This window comes from Rattus norvegicus, chromosome 3, assembly GCF_036323735.1.
Source record: "Rattus norvegicus strain BN/NHsdMcwi chromosome 3, GRCr8, whole genome shotgun sequence".
Taxonomy (NCBI): Eukaryota; Metazoa; Chordata; class Mammalia; order Rodentia; family Muridae; genus Rattus; species Rattus norvegicus.
Window position 1 is genome coordinate 48,935,850 of NC_086021.1, and position 16,799 is coordinate 48,952,648.

General features: G+C 40.8%; 1 protein-coding gene across 4 annotated transcripts in view; it reads left to right on the top strand.

The window, feature by feature from the left end:
• Arhgap15 (Rho GTPase activating protein 15) overlaps positions 1 to 16,799 on the top strand; it is a 619,269-nt gene that overhangs the window by 552,905 nt on the left and 49,565 nt on the right. For all 4 annotated transcript variants that reach the window (XM_063283268.1, XM_017591542.3, XM_017591541.3 and 1 more), the window contains exon 13: positions 7,896 to 8,001. In XM_063283268.1, the coding sequence (XP_063139338.1) occupies positions 7,896 to 8,001 (106 nt within the window). The remainder of the gene's footprint in view (positions 1 to 7,895; positions 8,002 to 16,799) is intronic.

Sequence of the window (16,799 nt, forward strand, 5' to 3'; positions counted from 1 at the left end):
AGGATACCAGAAGTGCCAAAAAGAAAAATTGCAGTAACAAGACAATATTTTTACTTTCCCTGAATGTATTTAAGGATACATAAAGTAATTAATCGTGATAATTATGAAGACCTTCCAAAATAAATTAAATAGAATATCATCTCATTGATTTGTGAAATTCTGGATTACTTTGAATTTTTTTTGGCCAAGCAAATCTACACCTTAAAAGCTTTTTGACTTCAACGAGTATCTTGGATAATCCCTTGGGTAAGAAGAAAGATATAAACCTCATCGGTGCCTGTGTTATAATATGTCTTATATTTAAACCCCTGTCATGACGTTTTACGTTTTGTCCGCTCCCTAGATCAAAACCTGACAAAGACAGGGTAGGTTTGTAATAGCCGCGGGCCACACACTCGCCCTGTTAAGTGTTGCTTCCTTTATTTGTATGTGTGCATATATGTTTAATCCACTATAAATTATTTAAACAGTAAATTTACTCAACAAGTTCTGACTCTTGACTGCTGAAGAGAGAAATAAAGGGGCAGATGAAGAAATTAAGGTGCTCATTAACAATGCTTGTAAAAGCAGGCTGATTTTCACTTCTGTGATATCTGGTACTCCCTGAAGCAGCCAACAGACCCTAGAAATGCCATCTTTTACATTTAAGTAAGAAAAAGTTGTGTTCTCAATGTCTATAACTACTTGGCCAGTTCGGCTTGATATCGCTTCTATTGGCTACTTCCTTCTACGTCTGGACCAGAAATGGCCTCTAGAAAGCAGCCACCAAGCAGCTTGTCCCATGGAAAGAATCCATGGGCTATTGGCAGTGCACTGACTAGAGCAGTCTCCACATTAACACCGACTATGAAGAGTTGTTACCGTTGCTTAAATTTTAAAAATGGGCAAAGCATCGACATTTCCCAGGTGAAACAATCAAAGGAGGTCGGTGTGATCTGTAGAAATCAGGTGACCAAATTTAGTTTTAGGAGCACCACCTCCACCCCCATTAAAGAAGGAAACAATCCTATACTTTACGGGTACTTCTGACTTCTGTCAGTGTCCTCAGGGGCAAACCACTTTCCTTATTTATAGCATGAGTGTGAAGTAATGTGAGTTTTGAAAGTCCCCCTAAGGTTGTCTCTTCCTAAAGTAACTGTATGTTATTTTAAATATCAAACAAGCAATTGTTACAGCTTGGATAATTTCCCATCCTCAACTTAACTTCCTATTTGAAAATGGATTGTGAATGATCTGTATCATTACAATAGGATACTGAGTATCCACAAATAGGGTACTATGATGCAGAATGAATATTACCCAAACAGGGACAGCCTCTCACCACATTCTTTTTTTTTTTAACTGTACAATGTTCCCTGTGTGTATACGTTTTCTTTTCTTTTTTGAATTTTTTATTTGCATTTCAAATGTTATCCTCTTTCCCCAACCCCTTCTCCCTCCCCGCTCTGACATTCTCCTATACTTGGGGGTCCAGCTTCTCCTCCCATTGATGCTCAACAAGGCCATCTTCAGCTACATATGCAGCCGGAGCCATGGGTCTGTCCATGTGTACTCTTGGGTGGTGGTTTACTCCCTGGGAGCTCTGGTTGGTTGGTATTGTTGTTCTTATGGGATTGCAAACCCCTTCAGCTCCTTCAATCCTTTCTCTAACTCCTCCAATGGGGACCCCATTCTCAGTTCAGTGGTTGGCTGCTAGCATTCGCCTCTATATTTGACATGTTCTGGCAGAGCCTCTCGGAAGACAGGTATATCAGGCTCCTGTCAGCATGCACTTCTTGTCTGGGTTTGGTGGCTGTATACGGGCTGGAACCCCAGGTGGGGAAGACTCTGAATGGCCTTTCCTTCAGTCTCTGCTCTAAACATTGTCTCCATATCTCCTCCTATGAATATTTTTGTTCCCCCTTCTAAGAAGGACTGAAGCATCTCCACTTTGGTCATCCTTCTTCTTGAACTTCATGTGGCCTGTGGATTGTATCTTGGGTAATCTGAGGTTTTGGACTAATATCCACTTACCATGTGATTTCTGTTTGCTTGTTTGTCTGCTTGTTTGTTTACTTGTGATTGGGTTACCTCACTCAGGATGATATTTTCCAGTTCCATCTATTTGCCTATGAATTTCATATAGTCATTGTTTTTGATAGCTGAGTAGTATTCCATTGTGTAGATGTACCATATTTTCTGTATCCATTCCTTTGTTGAAGGGCATCTGGGTTCTTTCCAGCTTCTGGTTATTATAAATAAGGCTGCTATGAACATAGTGGAGCACGTGTCTTTGTTATATGTTGGAGCATCTTTTGGGTATATACCCAGAAGTGGTATAGCTGGGTCCTCCAGTAGTGCTATGTCCATTTTTCTGAGCAACCTCCAGACTGATTTCCAGAGTGGATTTACCACATTCTATAATGGCCACCTTACAAAAAGTATAACTCAACTGAGACTAGAAAATCATCATATTCTAAGGACAGCCTAACATACAGTGGCTACCTTGCTTCCATACAAAATATGTTAACATTCCATAGTACACTTCAGAAGAACACCCATGGACAGTGACCTATTTAACACACAGTGATACAGCCATCTTTTAAGAATTATAGACAATCAGATGAATAAGATTTCTATGCATTGTTTACTAGAAGAATCAAAACTGTTCTATCCATGGACCTATATAACACAAGAGAATGTATTTTGAAATGTGACTTAATACACACTTATAAATAAGTTAAGAAAAAACAAAACCAGGGATGATAAGGCCAGAAAAGTGACTGGAGGTCATTTAGTCCATGATTCTTCACTGTGCCAAATTCTTTCCTTCATCAAGTAACTTTATCTTATCTCTTTTCTGTAAAGAATTGGGTTGTAAATGTGTTTTAGTAGTGGCAGTCCTTGTAGATAAATGCAAGATAAACCACATTTTTAAAAAAAAACAATGTGCCCTAAGAACCAATGATAGGGTGAATGTAAAGCCACATTCTTATCATAACATTAAAGTCTATTTCACATCGTAAAAGAGACATTACTTCTCTGAGTAGCGTAGAATTGTATTTGAAGAAGCTGGTTTACAACTCTAGTTTGTTGTGGTTTAAGAAGAAAGGAGCCAGCAGGTCAAGAGTTGACAGAAAAAAATGTTTACAATCCGTGTTGGATGGCAAAAACCCAATGCAGAGATGTCTTGAATGCAGTGGAAGGTTCTCGAGTCGGAAACTGGAAGCACTGGTTGAATAGGAGGAACTTAAACTATGATGATTAAGAGCACAGAGTAGGTCTAAAACTCAGTGGTACTAGAAGGAAAGCAGAAATCAGTGCAGAGGAAGGAGAAAAATACAGCTTGTTATTTCCGAAAAGAGTTTGCACTCTTGGTATACAGTTCAGCCAAGTGGTCTTCAGCTCTCCATGTCGGAAATGTTCCTTTCCTTTCTCCAACCTTAATGTTAAAAAGAAAAAGCCGGTGATACCACAGTCTCCTCAGATTTTTGAGTATTTCACAATTAAGAGAAACTACATGCTAATAGAGAAATAGCTGAAAACCCTGTTATTTGTGTATCTTTCAAATCAAGTGATGACTGTTGGCGATGTCCTTTTATTTCCCAATTTTTTTTATTCACTTTATATCCCTACAGCAGGTCCATTCCCTTCTCTCCTCCCAGTCCCCCTTACAAATCCCTCCTCCATGGGTCCCTCCTCTTCTCCCCAGGAAAGGGAAGCCGGTATGCCCTGGGACATCTACTTCTGGCAGGTCTCAGCACATCCTCTCCCACTGAGGCTGAAGCAGGCAGTACATGTAGGGGGAGGGGCTTCACTGTCAGGAGACAGAGTCAGACAGCATCCACTCAAATAGTTAGGGGATACACATGAAGACCAAGCTGTACATCTGCTCCTAATGTGTACAGGGGTCTAGATCAGTGTCTGTGAGCCCCATGGGCCCAAGTTAGTTGACTCTGTAGGTCTTCCTGTGGTGTCTTTGAGGCCTCTGGACTCACAGGAAGCATTCCAAGCTTATAAATGGTAATCTCAGGTCCTACTGTGGCACACCCTAAACCAGACTTAAAAAAGGGCCTCTCGATTTTAGTGTACCCAGTTGTGTTTGTAGACACCCCCCACTTAGACATGTTTACAGTACTTACGTTCCATGAAAGGGTTATGTGGCGTTGATTTAGATGGGAAAACATTGCACTTTTGTAACCCTTCAAAAGATTTTGTTCAGAGTGCGTTGTCAGGGAAAATAGTTACTTCTCATTCATATTTCATTCTTCTTTAGTCTAGCATAACAGAGCCCCAAATATCTATTTAACTATCCAAATATATATATAGATATAGATAGATAGATAGATAGATAGATAGATAGATAGATAATAGGTAGATCGATAATAGATAGATAGATAGATAGATAATAGATAGATACATACATACATACGCACATACAAACAAACAAATATACATACATGCATACATAGATACATACATACATACATACATACATACATACATACATACATACATACTAGAATAAAAGGAAACCTGATTAAAAAGACTTTGTAATGTGAAACATTTCTTATAGGCGGAAACCATAATATAGTTTATAAACTTCTCTCTATATAACTGCTCTCCAATCAGATCCATTTCTTAGGCCATCATCAAGGTGTTTAGAGTGTTACCTGATGCCTAGGTAAGTGGGCAGTTGTATGTTACAACTCAGATGAAGAATTAGTAGCTAGGAGTGGAGCAATGACTCAGTGGTTAATAGACCTGCATGGGATTGAGGTCACCTGGCAGCACCAAACCAGTCAGCTCGAAACTGCCTGTAACCCCTCCAGGCAACCTGATACCCTCTGGTAGACTCTGCAAGTCTCTCTCTCTCTCTCTCTCTCTCTCTCTCTCTCTCTCTCTCACACACACACACACACACACACACACACACTCTTAAAAAAAATAGCAACTACATTTTGAATGTTACTGCAAGCAGATAGTTGCTATGAGCTCTAAGTGGGTAAACTGAACCCAGACTAGTCCTCAAAAATGTTTTGGTGGAACGTAAGCATTTATAGGGTACTTGGTTTCACTAGTGTTTGGGCAAAGCATGTTGAATATCGTAGCTTATTCCATAAAACCGCCCCTTAGGATGCTAGCCGAAGCAAATAAGAAATGTCCTAGTTAAGGTGAGCATTGCTGTCATAAAACACAATGGTGAAAGCAAACTGGGGAGGAAAGTGCTCCTTTGACTTATGTGTTCGCATCACAGTTCATCCTCCAAGAAAGGGAGAGCAGGAACAGAAACCAGGCAGGAAACTAGAAGCAGGGGCTGATGGAGGCACTGAAGGGATTCTGCTCACGGGCTTGGTCCTCATGGTTTGTGCAGTCTGCTTTCTCATAGCGCTCAGGACCACCAGTCCAGGGATGGCCCCATCCACAATGGGCTGCGCCTTCCCCCATCAATCACTAATTAAGACAATGCTTTACAGGCTTGTCTATAGCCAATCCTGTGGAGGCGTTTTCTCAGTTGAGGCGCCATCCTCTCTGCTGACTCTAGCTTGTCTCACGTTGACACAAAACTAGCCAGCACAGCTCCTGAGACTCTATTACAGGATTTAAAGTTAAGTTTCATGCATTCTAACCCACGCACATACCTTTCATTCGCGGATTCATTTCTCCTTCGTTTAATCCATTACCTTGCCAGTCTAGCAGTCAGTCTACATTGGAGAAAAATGCAGGTGGATGCAGGAGTTGAAAGGCATCTGTTCAATGGACATACCTTATAGAACATTGCATGTGACTATACAAGATTAACTGCAAGGCATCCAGGGGCCTAGCTAGCTTTGTCTAGGTAACTAGGACCAATGTCTCCACCATCTTCCTTGAGTTCACTGTGTGGAATTTCATATCCACAAGGGGTTCTGTTTCCTACAACCCTACATGACAGAACAGTCATTCCAGTAAGAGATGTAGGCACTGATTTTTTTCTCTTTCTTTCCCCTTTTGTTTCCGTATGCGCAGTGTGGTCCAAGCCATATTCTGTTGGAACTCTTCTAAGAATTGCAGTTCTGAAAGCTTTGACTGTGGGAGGCATTATTTATAGACCTTTGTGGTTTTAAGAGGGAAAAGTAGAGCTTCTAAGCTGAGTACTACAGGAAGACTGCCTTCACTCCACTTTAGCCAAATACCGTCCTCAGCGAACATTATCTTAGGATGCCTTATAAAACGTTACTTTTGCAACATCGCATTAAGAAAACTGCCAGTTTCTAAACCAGTTCTTTCCTAGCCTACTATATAAAATCCATGTATCTATTAACAGGAGATCATGTATTAGGATTTTGGAAGGACATCTTTTTTTGATCCCCCGGAGCTGAGGACCGAACCCAGGGTCTTGTGCTTGCTAGGCAAGTGCTCTACCACTGAGCTAAATCCCCAACCCCTTAGAAGGACATCTTAATAGGAACTGTTTGGCCTTAGTACCAGTGACTCCTCTGCAAAGACTTAGTACACCGGGGATTATTTTCATAAGTCAAAGAAACCCAAGTCTCACTGCCTACAGAACCACTGCTTCTAACACGTGTTCCACATTTACAGCCTCACTTCTCCAGCTCTCTCCCAGTACAGCCTTCCATCCGCATTCTAGAAAGTAGAAAGGGGAAAGGCTCAAGGGCCTCAAAATGAAGCCCCGCACATAATCCTTGCAGAGTTCCCACATAACTTTGGCTCTCATTGGCCAGACGTGGTCACATGGCCACCTTAGCTTACAGAAGAGGTTGGCAAGGGAGACCCCTTTAACCAAACACGTTAACCTCCTGTTCGCAGTGGAATTAGCATACCAAGGAAGAAGAAAAATGGAGACTGTGTGGTGTCCATCTCATGTGCCACTTACCCATATATTGGGAGTCAAGCAAAGAATTCTGTGGAATTCTGAGGAGATCATGTTGGAGGCTAAAGAGAACGTACTGGCAAGGGAGACACCGAATTCAGTGCTGAAGAGTGGGCGAACATAACCCCTTCCCAGTGGAAGGGCTCTCTGGACAGAGTGCATCCACTTGTACCAACGGAAGATCCTGGAGGAAGCAATCTACGGCCTATGCAGTTTAAACAACTACCTATTTTATGTCAGTTACCTGGCATTATGCTTCCTGACTTTGACCGATTCTAAATGGTCTTAATTTACTGCTAAAAACAAAATATATACGAGGGTGAAAAGCATAGAAAATATTAAAATATGTTTTCTGCTCCTTTAAAAATATTTGCCAGAGAATCAAAACGACAGTGGAATACCTACAATAACTTGCAGGGCACTTATAATTACCACGCTGTGTATCCTTCTGACAACATGTGGTATCACAGAACATGAACCTGCTCTCTTACAATCATGAAGGTTAGAAATCTGTCATCAGCCTCACTAAACGTGAGGTATTGGTGGCTCTGTTTCCTCCACAGGCTGTGTCCCTGCCTTCTCCAGCCTCGGGCAGCTCTCCTTGAACAGTTCTTCCCACTTCAGATAGCGCCTTTCTGATCTCATTCTCATATTACCTGACTCTCATCCTCCTGAACATCTGTGGCCCAAAGAGATTACACAGCCCACCAGACATTGAGCTCCTAACTTGAGCACACCTTCAAAGACTTTCTTTCCAAGAAATAAAGGAGACAGACATCTTGGAAGGCATTATTCATATTGGAAAGGCAAATTAATATCTATTCTCACCAGAAAGATTGCACCAAAGTCACTCTGTGGCTGTTTTGATGTGATCGTGTCTAATCTAGAATCAAAACAGAAAAAGCACTCCACAAGTGAGGGGGGGGCTAATGATCAGTTCTGTTAGTTGTTAGGTTACAGTTCAGAATTCTCCTCAGAAACCCTTTGTTCCTCCTACGACATCTCTGCCTTTTCTAATCTTTTTTTTTCAATTTTATTTCAGAAAAACAAGACAGTGATGCAAAAATTGAAACTATGAAGTCTCTGGTAAAAAGTCTCCCTCCACCAAATCATGACACCATGAAAATCCTCTTCGGACATCTAACCAAGTAAGTTATATGAGTTTTTGAGTATGTTGTATTACAGTTTTTACCTAAATGAAGGACATTTATATTTCTGAGACAAAAGTTCGTCAATGCGTCCATCAGAGATCTTTACTTTGAGCTAGCCTCAAGTTTCTTTCAGAAACTGAAAACCTACTCAGAATAGGAAAAAGAGCCAAAAGGGAACTTCTGAGGGTTCCTATTTTTTAACATGAAAATGTTTGCTGACTGACTTTCAGAACCATTACCAGGACCCATTACAGGCCTTGTCAACATAGCTATCTAACATAAGCATGAAATGATTCAGACAGGTGTTAAGCTACAGCTCCAACCATAATCCAAATCCAGTGACTAAACAGACATGACTTACAGTCTCTGAATGATAAGGTGTTATTTATGTAGTCAGTCAGAGAGGAGTATCCCAGGAAAATGGCAAATTAAACATCCAGAGGCCCAAATTATCTTGATACTCATGAGAAGCAGAAAGCAGAGAGAAAAGGCTAGTACCTATTGAATGACGTGGACCCAGGAACTGAAGTCTCATCACATAGGTCCTTTTTGGTTGAGAAAGCCCTAGAGTCTATTGTAAATACAAGGAGGAGGCACTAAAGAGGCTAAACTCAGGCAGTATCAGATTGCTCTGACTGCTGAATGGAGAAGAGACTACAACTGTGACAGCAGGCATGCCATTGACTGGAATCTCGTGTAGTTTAGGCAACATGAAGACAACTTTAGAGGGGCGGTTCTCAACTGGTGGGTCTCGACCCCTGGGGATGAAGTCACATGACTCTTTCATAGGGATCAACTAAGACCTTTGGAAAACACGGGTATTTGCATTCCAGTTCATAACATTAGCAAATTCATAACAACAGCAAAATTAGTTAGGAAGTAGCAATGAAAATAATTGCATGGTTGGGGGCCACCACAATATGAGGAACGGAAGTAAAGAGTATAGAATTGAGAAGGTCGAGAACCACCACTTTAGAGAGAAATGAGTCAAGAAATCACACAAGTGGGCCAGGTTGGGTGGACTGTTGTTTGTGGTATGATGTGGAAAGGAAGGAGAAACCAGGGGTGCTGCTTTGGGTTTCTGCTTAGGCAAGGTGAGAAATGGCAGTGTTGCATACACAGATAGACAAACCTAGTGGAGGAACACTAGAAGCGGGTTTGAGAGCCCCATTCTGGCCGTGTTGCATTTGACAATAACAGTTACTGCTTTTTGCTGACACCTTTTTTTTTCTTTTCTTTTCTTTTCTTTTCTATTTTTCGGAGCTGGGGACCGAACCCAGGGCCTTGCGCTTGCTAGGCAAGCGCTCTACCACTGAGCTAAATCCCCAACCCCATCTGCTGACACCTTAAACACGGCACAGAATGATCCACGCGGTGACATCTGAGCTCACACTCTGCATGCATAGCATCGGTGCCCTGGCTCACGGAACAGTGAACCAAAGCTGCGGGTTTTGCTGTGTGAGATTAAAGTTGCTTAATCGCCCAAGTCACTATTTGGGATGAATAATTTCCGAAAACCGTTCAACTAATCCATTCAATTATTTTTAATTGTGAATGTAACACATGCAACTGCACACAAAATACATAAGCGAGGAGCAGTGATGAATATACGGTGAAAAGTGAAAGTCGCCTCCCAGTCAGTCTTAGCTTGCTGAGCAGAAGTAACTAATGCCATTTTATGTATCCGTTCAGACCTGTTTCTAAGCACGTGCAAACGTATGTGTAAGTTGCTTCTGGTACTGTCGCACATAACCCATTATTCCGCATCTGTTTATAGCCCACGCATTTCCTTTGGCTTCACTGAACAGACCCATCTTACCATTTGAAGGATAATGCTCCAAGGTTGGTTAGGTCAGAGCTCGCCAAAGTAGTCACTGGGTTAGAGAACATGGGCTAACCTAATGCAGCCTGTTCATTGTTCTCCCAAAGTTCTGAGCATCCTTTAGTGTTAGAATGCAAACTTGGCTCTTAAATGAATAGGAAAGGGGGGCTTAGAGCCAAGTCCTTGATTTACACACTGTTTCAGTTATGGCCTCAGACATCTACAGCTAGATTAAATAATATACCATACCCCATGGTTATAAGAATTAAATAATGTAATGTATGTACATAGAGTGTCTAGCACAAGGCTAAGTATCCCAGATATATTATTTTCTTCTCAAGATTTTCACCCAGCATGAAAGAGGTTTTCAAGTTTCAGTTAAAAACTACAGTTCCTACTAATTCTGAGTGGACAAAGTCAAAAGACAAATAAAAAATTACATTATTTAATACTAAGGCATACCCTCGGTTGAGTGCTTGAGAAACATCCATAGCTTAATCTCAATTATTTCTCTCTTTTTTTGCAACTGAAAGAAAAATAAGAACAAGATGAGGAGTAGAATTTTTTAAAAAAATGAATAAAATAAAGAAACTAGGAATTGGGTAAGAATTGGCTAACTTCCTTCAGAGACACAGAATCTATGTAGTTAGGATTAGGATTCTCTGTGACCAGGCACGCAATGCCTATATACGCCTGTTTCTGATATCTGAATGGGCTTTCTAACTTAGTCAGAGCTTTATTTAGATCAATAAAGCTGGAAATAGATATTTTAAATTAAGATTTTTAGATAAGATTATTGTGTTACTTCAAAGCATTCACATTGTGGGATGTATCAATATGGATGAGAAAAAAATGAGTAAATCGTCAACCACCAACTTTTTTGGGTAGTGTGGCTATATTCCACCCAGCACCAACTTATGAACTGGACTTAGTTATGCATAAATGTGTGTACCCAATTATATCTTGTTAAGTATTTTTCTAAGTTTTTGATGATCAGCCAGTTGTGGCATGTCAAAAGGCTTGAGAATACTAAATAGAAAGATTGTTTAACTAGAATTGTAATATGTCCATGTTTCAAAGACTCCTTAGACTGCTCCTTACTCTTGGTGCATTTGGTAGCTCTTCACATACAGAGTTTATTACCAAGTGTGTGTGTGTGTGTGTGTGTGTGTGTGTGTGTGTGTGTGTGTGCGTGCGTGCTCGCGTGCACGTGTGTGTGTCAAAGTTTAGTGAGAGGGAGGAAAGGTGATTTTCCAAATTTCACTTGAATTCCATACTTCTACAGTCAACAGAGAAAAACTACAATTTCCAGAGCTGGGGGTTAAACTCTGCCCTCAAAGCAGAGAAGCTACCAACTGGAAAGCTTGCTTGAACATAGCTGGACCAGAAGGTGGAGGGAAATCTTCCCATAAAAGCCAGAACCTCTACAGGGCTGTGATTCCACTAAGCACGTTCTTATTTAATGACTGTTTAAGCTAAAGAGTGCCAGGGTCCAAAAATCCTCTTTCTGAATTGAACTCAGAGTCAAAGTCTATGTGCTCTCTGTTTGCGCTCTCAAACTAGAGGAGAGGATGTCTTCCTCAACGATAACAGAAACAGTGTTCACTGTCACGCAGCATTGCACTTCCAGGCTTCTCCCTGTGGAGAACTGCGTGGGTCTAGGACACAGAGATGAGAGAAGCAAAGATAGTGTGAAGGTTTCATCTAAAGATCTTAAAATTGGAGTCAATTCCTTTCCTCAGAGACAGAGAGAGAAAACTCAGAATACACAGTCATCTGAAAAATACTGTCAGCCTGAACATCTACTAATGGCCACTTCCATGAATTAACATTATAGTGCTTGGACCAGTAATGTCCTGTGACACCTTCTGAATGACCATCTAAGACCCAAGTGCTATCTCCGTAAAATATGTCACAGATGACTAAAGATAATGGAGAAAAGGGTAGAAAAAACATGGCCTATTTACTAGTGAGTAGTAGTTGGGGGGTGTAGGCCAATTGAAGGAGGTGAGTAAGAAATGCAGTCACTAGTGTGTAAGCAGCACACAGTGAAATGACAGGAAATGACAGTCTTTGTGTAGAAGAGCCATCTCACAACTGAGTCTCAGCTGGCATAGATAGGAGGAAAGAAACTCATGACGTCATATTAATAGCTGTAGTTAGAGTTCAGTACTAGAATGAATTGGACCAAATCTTAAGGGAACAAAGGAAACAGGCTTCGGAGTCAGGCAAAGTTAAAATACCCAGATTTACTCTGTAGCTTGCACTTAGAGAAACAAAAACAGTCTTAGAAGATGTTTTTGGAGAGGGGGGTAGTGCAAAAGAACACTTAATTTCCACTTATGGATACATTATTCAGGGAAAACAAAGTTCAATCTCAAGCGAAAGGAAGGAAGGAAGGAAGGAAGGAAGGAAGGAAGGAAGGAAGGAAGGAAGGAAGGGAGGGAGGGAGGGAGGGAAGAAGGAAGGAAGAAAAAAGAAAAAGGGGAGAGAAAGAAGGAGAGAGAGAGATATTCAAGCATGTCTAAAAATATCTTTACAAAAATATATTTGCTGGTGACTTTTAGGTGCAAATAAGCATTATAAAATTGCACATTATAAAAGAGATTAAAAGGGGAGTTTAAAACATCTTCCCTTTTGCACCAACTCTAAGAAACTTGCCCAGCTGTTCGAGGAATTCCAAGGTGAAAAAAAAAAAAAGAGAATGTTGTGAGTGAGCATGGAAACCAGCCAGTCGAATGCCTTGTTAAACGGAGGGACGGTTGAGCCGTGGCTACTTTATGAGAGCAGGCTGATATTTAAAGCCTCTGTGGTCTTCATGGATATTAAATAAAATATTCTGCAAAAGCATGTCTGCAGCAACAGTGACCTAGAACTGGAAGGATCGTGTGCAGAGACCATGGTGAGGATGCACTGCATCCACTGTCTCAGAACGGCACCATGGGCATTTCTGGTATTCGGTGGGGGTTAGAGATGCTTAACCATGAGCTTCAAAACCTCTTCCTTCTGGTCCTCAGGAGCATCGCTGGTGTGGCTCGCTTCTGCCCATCCTGGCTCTGGGCTGCTCAGATCTGCTGTGCTTTGGAGCAGGATGTGTTTTTCTATGGTGTCTTCTGGCATTGTGCTCTTTTTCTGTACACTTTGGTCCTCCACCCAACCACAACACCTGATACCCAAAGATTTGCAGGCAATGGATATTTTTACTGGAAAATGACAAACGTGTAAAATTGTTATTCCCTCGCTTTCCCTCTGTCCCTTCCTTCCTCCTCCCCTCCATCCCTCCATCTCTCCATCCCTCCTTTTCTCTCTCCTTTTTTTTCTTCAGGAACAAAGGTAGCAGGTTGTTTAGAGTAAGCTAAAAGCATAATGATTTCTTTGCCTGTGTGTCTATGTTAAATGTTCCTCATCACTTGGAAGAGCTAATGCACCTTCCAGTGAGCCTGAGGCTCCTCCAATGGACTCCTGTTGGAGAAGTTGGGCTGGTCGTTAAAATTAATTACTTAGATTGTGAGGTGAAGCAATGGTTTCCAATTCCCAATAGGGATCATAGACTGTCATCTACTTAGGAGACATCTTGGCACAGAATTTGCGATGGTGAACTGGGGACTGAAGTGCAATGATCCTTCCTGTGTTGTACCCTTATTCTAGAAGAAGGCTTTAGAGATAAACATGAGAGGCAGGAGTGAAATGATGACTGTCGATCTTTAGATTTATATCTGAATAAAGCAGAGAAAAAAAACTAAGCTTACAATGGTACTGTCCCATATATCCTCTCTTCTCTTGTTGATCAAGGTTCAACCCGTGGGCATGTTTGCCTCTAAGACATAGAAGTTTTCAGTCATTTTTCCTCTTCACCAAGAATCTTGGCTTTGTCCTAATGGAAAGAACTAGGAATTTGGAACTTGGATTAGAAGAAAGGTTACAGTCCCAATCACAGCCCTTAGAAGCATACAGCAAGAAAAACAATACCTTTAACGTTCTTTTTATTCATTTTTAAACTATGTTAAATAAATTATTCCTTGTTGGCTCGCTAATTGCAAAACCCTATCTTCTACCTCCTTTCTAACATTTTAAATGAGCGTCTGTTAGATTCTACGGCCTACAGGAAATAGTGGATTAACAAATTCTCAAGCTTAGATCAAATCTAGCCTGCTTCCTGTTTCTTTCTTTTTTTTACTGAAACCCATACCTGTTATTTATATATTTCCTGGAAATGTATTCTATCTACAATGTCAAGAATTAAATAGTCACAAGTTAAACAACATTCATGTACATAATACCTAATTTGTTACAGATGAAAAAGTGTTTGGCCACTGAATTCAAGGTTCAAGGCATGAACCACCCAGAAAAAAGTTAGTTTAAAGACCCCGAAGAGAACCTTCATGGTGCACAAGACAGGCTAGCTTTAAGTTTATCCATATGGTAGGCAACATGTAAAAGCTAAAGATTGTCAAGTTTCTTGTATAAAATTATATAGTATTGGTACATAACTTATTGTACCCTTCTATAGATGAGTTTAAATAATCTCTGGATTATTCATAACAACTAATGTGATAATATGAAGGTAATTGTTATATACTACCATTAAGAAATAATGACAAGAACAATATTCTGTACATGTTCAGTACAGATCTAAAAACATTAAACACTTTTAACTAGAAGTCATTTGATTCCTCCAATACTTGTGAGCACTAATGGCAAACTACACTATGTAAGCAGACCATGGAGAGCTACAGTGTGAAGAAAAATGTCCCCCAGAATAAATAAAGTATGGATCATAAATACAAATGAAAGAAATATAAACTCAGAATGCTATAGAAAATACAAGTTGTCAAGAAAGTCCTAGTATTGTAAAGGAGTTTGAGTTTCGGGACAATTGTGGAAGGGCCCACAGGTAGGAAGGCTAAACAGAAGTGGAATGGTACCGAAGTCTAAGGGGAGTTAAGCATCTAAGACAGGGTACAGTGAAGAGAATGAAGGTCAGTCAGAAACGCCACTGAGAGAGCACAGCGCATAACGCTCGTTCTCCAAGAGAATGACGAGCTAGCAAAAAGGGCTCCAGGAGGGTTCCCAGACTTTGAGCTAGCTGTGAAGCACTGCCTGTAGCTCATATGCAGGAAACGGTCCAACGCATGAGCACGGGATGTAGTAGAGTAGAACCAAATGCATCTTTGTATAAGTCTGGAAACCATCCACTTTGATGCAGGCAATGGTATAGGCCACAAATAATCCTGAGCACTGAGTTGAGAACAGCACCCTAGGAACCTCTAGCGCTGGACGTCATAGGATGCAGGGCCATGAAAGCCCTTGGAGAATGTTAAGCGTATTCACAGAAAGAAAATGTGGCAGAAGCAGAGCGAATTATATTTTGTGTTTAAGCCTACCAGTTTCTCAAAGGAGGCCCAGGAAATGCTCAACATACAAGTGTGCACAAAAGTTTAAAATGGATAGATACCAAAACAAGAAGTTCTCATGAGAGTGGATTTCGAGCCATAAGCAACCACTGTTCTTAGCTTCACCTAGCAGTTACAAAAATGTCCAATGAATCAACAGAGCACTGATCCAAGAGGAGGAGACTATTCTGTAGCTTAGGCTCTTCAAGAGCCTATTGGTGAGAATAAAAATCGAAAACTAAAGTAGATTTGGCCCCCGTCTGCTGCTAATGGGTTGGTCACAGGAGGAAGGCCACTGAGTTCTTGATAGCACTATTAGCAGAGACTAGTATGGTGGTATTCCACGTACGGCAGATACTCAACAACTTCGTGGAATCAAAGAAATTGCTGGACTTAATTGAAGATGACAGTCACCTATATGTCAGTAAGTGGACCTAGATGAGATCAGCTTCTTGGGCCTGGAATATTTGAAACCTGGCATAGTTCAGACTAAGGCTAAGGAATGGCCCGCTTTAAAGTAAGTTTTTCTTGTCAGGTGTCTTACTATCCTGTCATGATGAAGAGGGTCGCTCTTCTAACCACGGAGAAGCAACAGCAACACTTCAGCTACATATTCAAAGCGAGGGCGTAACATGAGCAGGGCTAACAGGCTGCAGCAGCATTAGGACACTGTGGCCCCTCAGAGACTGGAGCAGTTCTAACACTGCTTCATAAGGTCTTAATTACTTTATTATTATTATTATTATTATTATTATTATTATTATTATTATTATTATTATCTGGAATTACTAATAGGCCTTAGAAAATGAGAACTTATTTTTACATCTTTAACTCTTCACTGGAATGAGAGCATTTGTAGTTGAAGATAGATTTTTTTATACAATATATTCTGATTAATATTCTGATTATGGTTTCTCCTTCCTCTAGTCCTCCCAGTTCCTCCCTGCCTTCTCTCCCTTCCAAATCCCTGTCCTTTCTGCTCTGTTAGAAAATAAATAGGTATCTAGAGAATAATAATTATTTAAAATAATATAAATCAAAACCAGATAAATTTGAATATAAAAAAATTCAGGAAAAACAGCCAAAGAAAAAGCACAAGAAACATATGTAGATGTAGAGACGCAAGCCTCTGCACACACAGGAATCCCAAACCCAAAGTCCTAATATATACGCAAAAGACCTATCACATAGGAGAAAACCCTCCCTGACCTTGTAAGACAAAGAATCCAAAGATGCTGTTGAGTTTATTTTGTGTCTAGGGCTGGGCCTGGGGCCTATCCTTGAGTGGTTTATTTCCCCAGTAAGACTCACTTGAAGAAAACTAAATCTTTATTTGTGTTTATCAATTGGCAGGGATGGGGACTTGTGTCCACGTCTCCTTTCAGCTCTTGGGCCCCATCTGTTACAGACCCAGGCAGGCCCCATGCAGGCTCAGTCTCTGCAAGTCCATGTGTGCCAGTCCTAGTGTGTCTAGAAGACCTTGTCTCCTTGGTATCTTCCTCCGGCTCCACTATTCTTTCTACCTCCTCTTCCACAAAGTTCCCTAAGCCCTGAGTGGAGGAGGGACTTGCCGGAAACAT